The following is a 12,342-nucleotide window of genomic DNA, read 5'->3' as shown; positions in this document are numbered from 1 at the left end:
CATCACCTTCATGAGAGAGAATGTCTCACAAATCTGAAAACCAACTTTCTGGGTACCGTGGAAACACCTAATCAAAGTCCTGTTGTATCCCTCAAAAACAAAGGTGGAAGTTGCCCATAAAGGGCCAGTGTTGATAACTGACTGGGCAAAATGAATCAATGAGTGAACATTGAAAGTGCAATGCCTTATTCCATATAAATGCTCAGTCATCAGAACAAACATCCTGAGGCATGCTCTCACGAACCTTTCTTTCAGAAACACTCTCACTCATGAGGTAATAAATACCAAATACAAATAGGAACCAGTGTTTCATATACACAGCAGGTAAAATTCCCTGAAATACCACCAAAGAATAGAACAGGAGAGCTCGCCATTCAGATGCCTTCCAATACTTCCGCGTTTTGAGAGACCTGTGGGGCATCTGGTTATTTCACTTGGAGGTGCTATATCCTGCAGTCTCTCATCTAATTTCTTCACTTGGTCCCCAATGTAATATGCCTCTGCTCTGTTTGCTGAATCCAGACAAGTCCCCACAAAATGTCTAGTAACTCCTAAGAAAGCTGTGTGTTGTGATTCAGAACAAATGTGTTGTATGGCTGGGGGGCCTGGCTGCCTTTTTGTTTCTGTCTTTTGTTTTTCCTTCCAGGTGGCTTGCATTTGGGACTGAGTGGCTGTGTTGCTGAGGTTATCAGGACCTCACCCTGATCACCTGCGGCTCGTCAGGACTCACAGCTGAGGTGCATCTATATGGATTGGAACATGGTGGCATTTAAGACTGGAGTATACAGTGTGTATTTGCCAGAGACTCGACCTTGTGACCAGACGGGTGAGATCGTCGTCTCTGGAGCCATCTCATCATCAGTGGATGCAGAGAACGTCCAGGGTTTGATGCACGGTCTGTGAAAGAGGAGGGGGTGAGGTCTCACGCTCGTCAGCACACTTCCTGAGGTACGTTAGATTTTGTGACTAACATTTATACAGTCAGTAAATGTGGTGTCCCTCACACCTTTATTATATTGAGCTGTATGTTAGTCATGTATCGGCTTCCACTGCAGTGGAGTTTTGTGAACTGGATGTTCCATGCCTGCAGGTTGGGAAGCTGATTAGTAATCAAGCCAGGAAGTGTTTGCTGTTTGTACACCTTTTAAGTGTTCTCTCTGTGTGTAGAGTGTGGACTCACATAATGGTTCCTTCTTTCACAGACTCGGTTTGTTGCGGCCACCTGGGGGGTGTCGGCGGGGTCCTTGGGTCCGAACAGCTTCTGGCTCCGGACCGTTAGCACTGCTGGGAGCGCACCACGCCAGACCGCACTTTCTGTTATTTTTGTATCACTGTTATATATTAAATTCAGTTAGCCTTTGTACCGTGCTCTGCTTATTTCATACTGGGTCCTTCAAACGCTGGTCGGTTCTCCGAGCTGCGTCCGACACATAACAAAATGCCTTTCACAGAGTCATAATGTGGTAACTGCATGACAACTGAAGGCCCCTTCACACCTTGCTGACACATCCCTGTTCTCTGTGACTCTATTGACAATCTCCTCTGATCATCGTCAGTTCTTGGGAGTGCTTCACCATTGTATGGGTAAGTACGAATGGGAGGACCATTTCCATTTGGTATTGGTGTGCCTTCCTGCTTACACCAGTCGCATCCATACTTCCCATTGAACTGTTTGGAATTCCTCACTAAAGACCTGGCAGGTGCATCCGCTGACAGGCAAAGAGCAAAAATCCTGGTTTGGCCAAGAGGTGAGTGCAAACCATCTGCACCCAAATCTCTAAGTTCATCCACAAATGGTTTTAAGAAAGTATTCATTTTGGGTTTACATTCTCCAAACCACAAGCCTGCCATAATCATATGTTTCCTGCGCATATGTGGTGGAATTTCATTTACTGTGGCAAACAAAGGCCAAACAGAAAAATTGGAGGATTTAAAAATAGAAACTCCATCAGTATTGAACAATAATGACAAGTCACTGGGACCTATTATGCCATCATGAAGAAGGTTTTTATAAAGTTTACCATGAACAATGTCATTTATGTTAGTTTCTCTCAAGATTTCATCAATATTTCGATTTTCAAGGGCAGCTGCCACTTCTGGTACTTTCATCATTCTTTGCAGCTGTGTTTTGACGGGCATCCTGAGAAAAAAACTACCCTCTGCAGTTGAGATGTCTGCACTGAATTCATTGCCGCAGTTTGTACAATTCCTTGTCAATTTCTCGGGGCCAAGATATGCAGTGCACGCCATGCAATAATAGTGAACCTGAAATTGAAATAGAAGAATGGTATGAATATAAGAACATTGAAACCTGCGAGAGCATGATCGTTTTTTAATGCACAACAGAAGCTTGAGCATATTGATTATCAATGATAAGCAATCTGTATAGCAACAAAAAAACACCATACACCAGCAAGAACATGATTTACTAGCATACCATGGCAAATGATAACAACACAGACTAATTCTGCATTTACACATAACAATGACAAGAAATGAATGCCACGAAGTATACATTCTTGGCCGCTGATCATGTTAAGAATGTCAGGAATGTGCCAAGAATGAAGTAAATATGACGTTCGTAATGCATTCTGCCTATGTGTAAATGCAGCATAACTCCCTTTATATGAAACACATTGGTCAGTACAGATGATGATTTAATAAAAAATAAACATACCTCGTACATTGAATCTTCAACACTCTTGTACAGCAAATACTTTGATGTAGGAACACTGTTTGGACAGTGTATATTCATCAAAGAAAGAAGATCATCCAAAGCACTATCAGAAAGACCATGCCGCAAGACATAGGACACTATCAGCAGTAGACTCTGTGACTTGGTGATGGGTGCATCTGGATAAATTGGAAGATTTCCATCTTCAAGGCTGAATCCCTAAAAAAGGCAAAAAAAACCCCAAAAAAACAAAACAAAACAGTGAGCATCAGAAAGGTGTAACATTAGTCACGGGGCTGATATCAGAAAGAGCCTTAGATAAACGTGGCTGCACTCATCAGACATGGACTGTTTATAGTTGGTTGAGCCTTAATTTTTTATTATACGAACATTAATTGCGACACTATTACACTCACAGAAATATTTAACCCTGACTTTGAAGATTTATGTAATTTTATTACATGACTAATTCCCATTTACTTTTTTTTTTTTAGATAGTTTTAATACAAACCTACCAAATAGACCTTACATGATTCATATTCATTACTGTAATAATTCCTATTTATTTGAAATGCATAATCCTTTATGTATTTAGTATTAATAAAATATAATTACTCTAAATCAATAATGACAGTATTTATTTAAAACACCTAAAGTATATTGTTTGAACTGCATAATAATTAGGTTACCTATGCCATTTATCTTGTATATGGTTAAAATAAAATAAGTATAAATAATTTAAAATTCCTGTATACAAAAAGAATGAAATTTTTGGCCCAAGATGCACTTCTAATAGAGGAAATATGGTACATGTGTGTTTGAAGTAAGAAAATATTTTAATTTGTTTTTCTTTTGTTAAGGTTAAGGTCATAGACAATGCCCTAATTCATACGGTTACAGTGCATAGAAAAACCAAACACCATATTTGTTCTATTAGAATGGCATGTGCTTAAATGACAGAAGCAATTTTATGTTCAAAATAAGTCATATGTTAACATTTCTATATGCAATAAATGCAATGTTTGGTTTAGGTGTGCTTCTATTTATTTCTATAATAGAGGAAATATGGTACATAAATTGGTATCAGTCATGATGCTTATTTACCTGGTAATTATCATCTGGTTCATTTCCTTCCTCCCCATCACCATGCTGAAAATCATCATCTTCATCATCTCCTCCAGAGTCAACTCCATTGTCATGCCAGTCCTCATCATCCCCCTGATCCATTTCTTCATTTTGTACTGAGTCTCCACCCATGTCTTGCCCCAAATCATCCTCGCCTTCCTTGTTGCCATCAATATGCCAAGTGTTATCTTCAACATTATGATCACATCCAACATCACCATACCACATGTCTGCTCAATCTGCTTGGTCTACTTCATTGAGAACATCATCCTTGCTTCCATTGTCCACTAGATCATCCTGTTCTAAAACCACTCCACCTTCTTGAGAACTACTATTTTGAAACACAGCTCTATTTCTGATGTCCATTCGATCATTCATTGGTAAGTCAGTTTCAGGTTGTTCAACATCAGTGCCACAGTGGTTACAATCAATCCCTTCGTCAGTCTTTGAATGCTCCTAGGAAAAAAATATAGGATACATGCACCTTTAGCAACATGAATTTCAAGTATGCAGAGAAGTGGCATTTCATATTTTTAATCTTGATTGATGTTTATCAAAATTTACAAACAATTTCTCATAAAATTAATAAAAGGAAAAAGTCAGTATACAAATTATCTTCAAGCAAACAGAAATATTGTTCAAATGGAAACAATTCAAATAGTGAAAACAGCCATACTAATTTAGTTTCAATTTCAACTGGTTATTCTATACATGCTGTAGATCATAATATAGCCAACATTCAAGAATCTACAAATTAACCATATACATGCCAAATTCATTGTCAATCAAGTGGACAATGATTAGAATGGTGTGGCATTATGTTACATGTGTTTTTCTTCATGAAAGAAATCTTAATATTTTCGCATGCCTCGTTTTTTTTTTTTTTTTTAAATCCCCCCGCCCGATTGTTAGTGACCCCCCCCCAGTCTAAACATAAGACAACGGGTCTCTTTTGTACTTACGGGAGCAACCGACTGTGAAGAGTTGAGATCAATGGTTTCACCACCTACAATTCTTCTTCTCTTTCTGTTGATTACATTTTGTTTGTCTCGGAAGAGAGATATCGGGATTAATCCCATATTGTCTGTAACGTTGTCGAAGCATGTCAACCGAAATATGGCCGTCGGATTGTTGGTGTTTTTCTTCTTCTGCTTCTTCTTCTCTCTGTTGGTCAGGAGGGGCCATCAGGTTAGGTGCGCATGCGTACAACAGAGCAGCGCCCGCAATGATTCAAAATGCATACATTTTTTTTAAATAAATGAAACAAAAATTTAAAATAGAATTAAGTTTTCAGTTTTCTTCATAAAAACATCTAAACTTAGATCAATGTGAACAAATAAACACGTATAAGTCATGAATCTGTCTCCGGGTCATAGGTCGTTATATCCCATGATGCCACGCGCTCATAGGATCGCGCCATTTCAAAACGAAGCCGATCTTGGAGAAAGACCGCGTCACTTTTGTCTGTTTCCTTTATTTCACATTTACGCTTGTATAATGGTGAAATACGCCCTTTTTGAGTTTTTTGAGGAAGATGCCGTTGAAGTAGGCGAATTCAAGTGGATTGTTGGCCACGAACAGATTGCAGAGTCTACGATTGGAAGTAAAACAGAGGTATGGATTGTGTGTTACGTGTGATCGCCTCGGACATCACACAATAAGAGAATGGAGTTCCGAGTGCGCGCTTGGGCTCCGGGTTGTACCAGCCAACCAGGAGTTATCCTGAACGGCAGTTCTATATTATACCATCTGAGAAATACAGGAGTGAGAAATGGCTCGCTGCAATCGTCAGGGGGGCTGTAAACACCGATGGGAGTATCAACAAAAGGAAACAACGGACTCCCAAGTCCGGTCCTGCTGTGTTCTGCCCATTTCATCTCGTAAATACTTTTTGTGTTAATATTCGATTTCAGTTTTAAATCGATTCAACAATGCTTCACAATTGACGAACAGCGTTTGTTTATACCGAGCCAAAGTGTGATGTAGCAATCTCCACCCCCTTGCCGCTTCCGAAGCGTTAAAGCGTTGGTAGGCGTTACCTGAAGCTTATGAAGTGTCCAGTGTGAAATACCCTTGAGAGGTATATATTTAGATTTTAAACATGCAAAATAATACATCTGGTGAAAATAATTAAATATCACATCCTAATACCTTACAGAATTAACATTCATGTACCTTCTATTTCAGATGATCTTCCAAGCTTGCGCCAAGCAGCAAATAAGTATGCAAAGAATACAAATGTATGTTTGCAGACACCAAACCAGAAAAGGGTGCGAGTGAAAAACCCAAGGTTTGATTCATCCTCAGAAGATGAAGATGATCGTCCATTATTGCAGGTACCGTTTTCTATATTTGCTTCTTGAATCATCAGTGATCTGTAAATTTCCTCCCTGAAATAGACACCCTCATTGTATCTGACACAAAACAAACAATACTTGTGCCTATTTGAGGCAATTTATCAACATGGTATTTAAATTTACATGCTTTCATGTCCTGCAAATTTCACCATTATCTCAATTGAGAAACTGAAAATAAGTTCACAGCATTTGTGCAGTTTTTGTAAAAGAAATACTTCTTCTGGAATTTGATGGTGATTTTGACAGCGTATGCCATCCAGTAACATTGCTCTCTTAATGGCAGTTGAGGGATTGTTTTCTTCATGAATGCACTATGATAGTGTCTGTGTATGTCCTTGTCATGTGTGGATTTCACTTTGTTAATGCTGCAATATAATTTTGTCTCTGTAGATTAATAAGAAAAAGAAAGTGGTTTCAAAGAACAATGATGAAGAAGAACTGGCAAGAGCTATAGAGAAGGAAATGAAAGAGAAGGTATGTATAAAGTAACATTATGATTATTTCCAAGGAATCGTATAATAGTATATAGAGATAAATTACATTAACTGGCATGCTTTACATACACATCATATTAAACTGTTCTTTTTACCACACATGTACAGACCACAGCGGCTTCACAAGAAGAAGAATGTATTTTGAGTCCTGAGGTAAGCTACATCTACAATTCTTATTGTTCTTTGCTTGCTTTGTAATCGCAACTCTTTGTTTAATTTCAGTAGGGTTAAATTAATCATGATTATTATTCTGTTACAGAGTGAAGATGATGATGATGAAGTAATGGACAAGGGCATGGAGATTGCATTGGTGAGCACCCCATTGTCCTTTTTAACTCATATAAAACACCCAGTGGCAATAGTGTCAATCATTTTGACTTTGTATAATTATTGAACAATCTGCATTTATTTACAGCTGAAAGAGAAGGTCAACAACCTCACAAAAGCAAATGCTAATCTTTTGGCAAGAAATAAGCGGCTGCATTTGGCCCTTGAGAATCTGAGAAGTAAGTATAAAATGTCCATGTGTAGTCTTGATCAGTGTTGTGCAAGTTCACACTTTTCATGAACTAGTTCAAAGGTCAGTTCACACATGTTCAAAGTGAACTGTTCACATTCATAGATCACCATTTCAATTTTGAATTAGTTCAAAGTTCAGTTCGTTTTTTAGGTGAGAAATTAAAATGAAAGACAACTTGTTTTTCAAACTGACTTCAACCACTATGCCTACCTTGTAGCCTAAAACTTCACTGTAGATCTTAAATTCTATCACACAAAATGGAAGTTTATGTTTATGGAGAAATATGTTAAGTTTTACTCTATCTGTCCAAGTTTCAGACACAGGGAGAGCTCCCCCTGTTGGTGAAAGCCAGTAACATTAGAAATGTTAGACTAAACCACACCTATGTTAACACCCACAAGGTATAAAAAGTGTTGTATGACTCATTTTAGGGGCCTTTCACAAGATGGACACTGTCTGTGAGGGTCCCAGGCCTGGTTTCTAACGTGACCTTGAATAAACTCAAAATGAGGAATACAATGGTTTGGTTTTTGGTAAGGGGCAGAATTTTACATAAAAAGAACCAGGTAGAAATAACAATAGTATGCCTGAAACTTGAGAGACCACACATGTGGAGATTAAAAAAAAAATCATATGTCTAACAGTTTTGGTCATAGGGGAAACTGGGGCACAATGAATCAGTAGCTATATCTGCAAAACTACAAATATATTTACAGCAGGTATGCCATATTTTTATACATAAAGACATTACCCTTATAAATTTGTGTTTTGTTTTTGGATGCATTAAGGGTAAAAGTAAGTGGCAAGTGAAGTCAGTTTTTTCCTATCAAAAGTAAATTTCGTGGTTGTCAGTGTCTTTGCATTTATTTCTCACAACAGAGGAAAGGTGGCCCAAAAAAATTATTAGTTAGAAGACTACCCCGTCCAACTGATGAGCATGTGTTATGTCTTCTCCAGTCTATCAGCTATTTGATAGCATGACTCGTGTGTGTCACATGTAACCGGGCCACAGTGAATCAGTCTAGAAAGTGATTTACTAAGCCCCAGTATTAAGTGGATGACAAATATTACTTGTTGAAGTGTAGACATTTATTTTCCATGAATTATTTCTATAATTTGTGTATACAAACAAATTTTCACATTTGAACAGAAATGATGACAGTTGTATATATAAATCTTACCACAAGCAGTAGCAGGCCATCTTCAGTTGTCATGAACTTTTGGCGATGTTTGTAGTTTAGCTTGAATTTTTAATCCTCACAAATCTGTCTTTCTTTTAGACTTGCCTGATTTACTGGATGTGGTAAAAAAGTTAAAAGCTGCACCATGCTCTTCACAGCATGCCTCTCCTGCACATGCGTCCGCTTCATCTTCTGCTGCTTGTTCACCAGCTCATTCCGAAGACACAAGTAGCGAGGACATGGTAGGTGCAGTAATAATGGAATATTCAAAATTAAACCCAGGCAATGATATTTTTTCTTCCATTTGTGCACATCAAGCCTCCATGGTGGAAAAAAAATATGTTTTTTCTTATTCTAGACAATGCTTTGTATACTGTTTGTTGTAGGAAACTTTTCTTACTGTTGTACATCATCTCAAGCTTTATTTTGTGCCTAACCTAGTGTCTTTTAATTTCAGGTAACTTTGTGGCCAGGGGTGGCCATAACAGTTTGGCAAAAGAGATTACTAAATGCCAAAAAAGCAAATGTTAAAGAATACACAAACACCCTGCTGCGGATGATTCACACACCAGAATTACTACAGTCATCTTCCCTTACTGGGAAGAAAAGCAACGCTTTTAAAGATATGAGTGCCAAAAAGAAGCTGCCTGGTGTAGAGTTCGCAATTGGTAAGTTAACTGGCAGAACAATAACAATATTAATGCAATGCCTTACATATAACATATTTCCTCTATGAGAAGCACACGTCCAATAGAGGCGCATCTAGACCAAAAATTAAATTCTTTCGAAACAGAAACATTTTGACCATTAAAAAAAAAAAACATTATTTACATAAGCCCATGCGCTTCTAATAAAGGAAATACGGTAATGTTTTTCCCCTGCTTTGGGAACTGGTGGTATCATTTTTAAGTAATATTTCTTGGAGAATTATTTTTAAATAACCGTTTTAATTGCTGTTAAACCCTATGCTGGTTGGTTTTGTTTTATCTGTATGCTGCATCCACAATTCACAGATTTAATTTATTTATTTATTTATTTTTCATATGCAGATTATATCAAAGAACAGACCCGGTCTCCTGATGCTAAACCAGTCAAAACGGCCATCATTCACCTGTTGAACACGGAAAGCAAACGCTTACTGAAGAAGTGTGATACCACTGATTAAAGCCTTCCCCTAATGTTCAATATTTCATCCAATACAAAGATAATTGTCACTGTTTGTGTATTGTTTATTTGTGAAATAAATGTTATATTTAAATGTTTAATTGTTCCTATTATCCTTTGTATATTTTATGGCATAATGACTTGTAGGTTCTTATAGAGAGCCTATAGGTTAATCTATAGGTTACACAGAAATCCTATAGGCTATCGTATAAGCTCCTATAGGTTGATCTATAGGTTTAGATAGAAATCCTATAGGCTATCGTATAAGCTCCTATAGGTTGATCTATAGGTTTAGATAGAAATCCTATAGGCTATCGTATAAGCTCCTATAGGTTGATCTATAGGTTCTGATAGAAATCCTATAGGTTATTGTATAGGTTATTATAGGGGCCCTATAGGTTGTTCTATAGGTTTTGATAGAAATTCTATGGGTTGGTGTATAGGTTCTTATAGAATTCCTATAGGTTGGCCTATGGGTTCTTATGGGGGCCCTACGGAATCCAATAGAAATGCTATGGGTTGGCCTATAGGTTCCTATAGAGATCCTATGGGTTGGCCTATAGGTTCTTATAGCTGGCCCTATAGGACCGTCTATGGGATCCTATAGGTGAAAAGTCCCAATTGCCTATAGGCACTTATAGGTTTTTCTGTAGAAGCCTATAGGTTGCTCAATAGGCTTGTCTATGGAAATTCTATAGACTAGCCTATAACAACCTATAGGCCATGCCTATAGAATTTCCTATAGATTTCCTATAGATTTTTTTTGTAAGGGTTATGACTTTGATGCTATTGAAAATATAAACAATGAAAAATTCTCCAAAATTTTTGAAAATAACTTTTTTCCAAAGTGAGTGTTGTAGTATAATCAGCAGGACACCACTGTTGTGTGCAGTAAGTTTTGTGTCACTACCAGTGATGCCGGTTAACACGTTACTTAGTAACGCGTTACTCTAATCTGACCACTTTTTTAGTAACGAGTAATCTAACGCGTTAATCTTTCCAAAACAGTAATCAGATTAAAGTTACTTCTCCAAGTCACTGTGCGTTACTATTATTTTTCATTGTGGGTTGATAGCAGCATTAAACTTGGTCTGTGGGCAGGAGGTCGGGGTTCGACTGAACTGTTCACTTTAAGCGAGCTGTGAGCTTTTCATCCACGGTTTTTTGCAGCTGCTCGACTCGTCCTCATATCTTAAAGCGCGGTGATCAGCACACCTGCACTGAGCTTTACAAAGACATTTTTATACTTTTTTCCCTCCTTTATTTAGAATTCAGAGCTGAGCCGCTCTGTATCGTCTCTTTAAAAACAACTGATCCTCCGCGACGCTTCAACAACTAACACTATTTTCCACTCAAATGCACCTAAACTCTCTTTCTGAGGACCACATGATGTGAAAACGCAATAAAACTTTCTTACCTGTAAATCTGGTCATGTTTTCTGCATAAATAAATGTTATCCATTCTTTGTGCTCAAACGCCAAAGCAGGGGTGAATCTAGATGGAATGGGGGCGTGGGGCAGGGATGTGCCCCCCTCACAACACCCCTAGATTAAAGGTCCAGTTTTGAAGCCGTTTTTTACTACAACTACTAATATTGCTTAAAATAATAATAATTTCGACAAGTAAAATGTTTAGAGAGAATTTAAATGTTAGAAAATGTTAGAATTTAATAGTTACATTTATAAAACATGTAGGTTTGAAATTGCAAGTTTTACTGTTACAGTGCTGTCAACAGTTAAATATGAGGTCAAGAAAGAGGTCTTTATTTTACTTTTTATAAAACAAGTATTTATTTTCATTGAAGTCAAGAAAGGGTGACTATAAAGTGAGTTTTGGCAAAACAGGTATCATTGTCATGTTGACGTGGGTTGTTGTCGGCAGCTGGGGAAAGTAACTAAAAAAGTAACTAGTAATCTAACTTAGTTACTTTTACAATTGAGTAATCAATAAAGTAACTAAGTTACTTTTTCAAGGAGTAATCAGTAATTGGATTACTTTTTCAAAGTAACTGTGGCAACACTGGTCACTACACTGTATGACTTTGATGCTATTTAAAATATAAACAATAAAAAATTCTCCAAAATTTTTTAAAATTACTTTTTCCAAAAGTGAGTATTGTAGTATAATCAGCAGGACACCATTGTTGTGTGCAGTGAATTTGGCGACACCACACCTTATGACTTTGATGCTATTGAAAATTAAACAATGAAAAATTCTCCAAAATTTTTGAAAATGACTTTTTCCTAAAGTGAGTGTTGTAGTATAATCAGCACGACACCACTGTTGTGTGCAGTACATTTTGTGTCACTACACCTTATGACTTTGATGCTATTAAAAATATAATCAATTAAAAATTCTCCCAAATGTTTTTTTAAAATGACTTTTTCCCAAAGTGAGTGTTGTAGTATAATCAGCAGGACACCACTGTTGTGTGCAGTAAATTTTGTGTCACTACACCTTATGACTTTGATGCTATTGAAAATATAAACAATGAACAATTCTCCAAAATTTTTGAAAATGACTTTTTCCCAAAGTGAGTGTTGTAGTATAATCAGCAGGACATCGCTGTTGTGTGCAGTAAATTTTGTGTCACTACACCTTATGACTTTGATGCTATTAAAAATATAATCAATGAAAAATTCTCCCAAATGTTTTTTTAAAATGACTTTTTCCCAAAGTGAGTGTTGTAGTATAATCAGCAGGACACCACTGTTGTGTGCAGTAAATTTTGTGTCACTACACCTTATGACTTTGATGCTATTGAAAATATAAACAATGAACAATTCTCCAAAATTTTTGAAAATGACTTTTTCCCAAAGTGAGTGTT

General features: G+C 37.2%; 1 protein-coding gene across 1 annotated transcript; it reads right to left on the bottom strand.

The window, feature by feature from the left end:
- Positions 1 to 202: 202 nt before the first annotated feature.
- On the bottom strand, positions 203 to 4,027 carry LOC117517892. Its single transcript, XM_034179030.1, has 5 exons — positions 3,779 to 4,027; positions 2,678 to 2,893; positions 1,441 to 2,265; positions 478 to 585; positions 203 to 334 (listed from the first exon to the last, which is right to left on the bottom strand). The coding sequence occupies exons 1-5, from the start codon at positions 4,025 to 4,027 to the stop codon at positions 203 to 205; spliced, it is 1,530 nt and encodes a 509-aa protein (XP_034034921.1).
- Positions 4,028 to 12,342: the final 8,315 nt, after the last annotated feature.

Source organism: Thalassophryne amazonica, chromosome 9, assembly GCF_902500255.1.
Source record: "Thalassophryne amazonica chromosome 9, fThaAma1.1, whole genome shotgun sequence".
NCBI classification, from domain to species: Eukaryota; Metazoa; Chordata; class Actinopteri; order Batrachoidiformes; family Batrachoididae; genus Thalassophryne; species Thalassophryne amazonica.
This window is presented reverse-complemented; position numbering and strand designations above follow the sequence as displayed.

Coding starts and splice junctions, on each gene's coding strand:
- LOC117517892 (XM_034179030.1), bottom strand. CDS start 4,027: ATGTGGTATGGTGATGTTGGATGTGATCATAATGTTGAAGATAACACT. Junction 2,266..2,677: donor TTGAAGATTCAATGTACGAG/GTATGTTTATTT, acceptor TTTCAATTTCAG/GTTCACTATTATTGCATGGC. Junction 335..477: donor CATATTACATTGGGGACCAA/GTGAAGAAATTA, acceptor GTGGTATTTCAG/GGAATTTTACCTGCTGTGTA.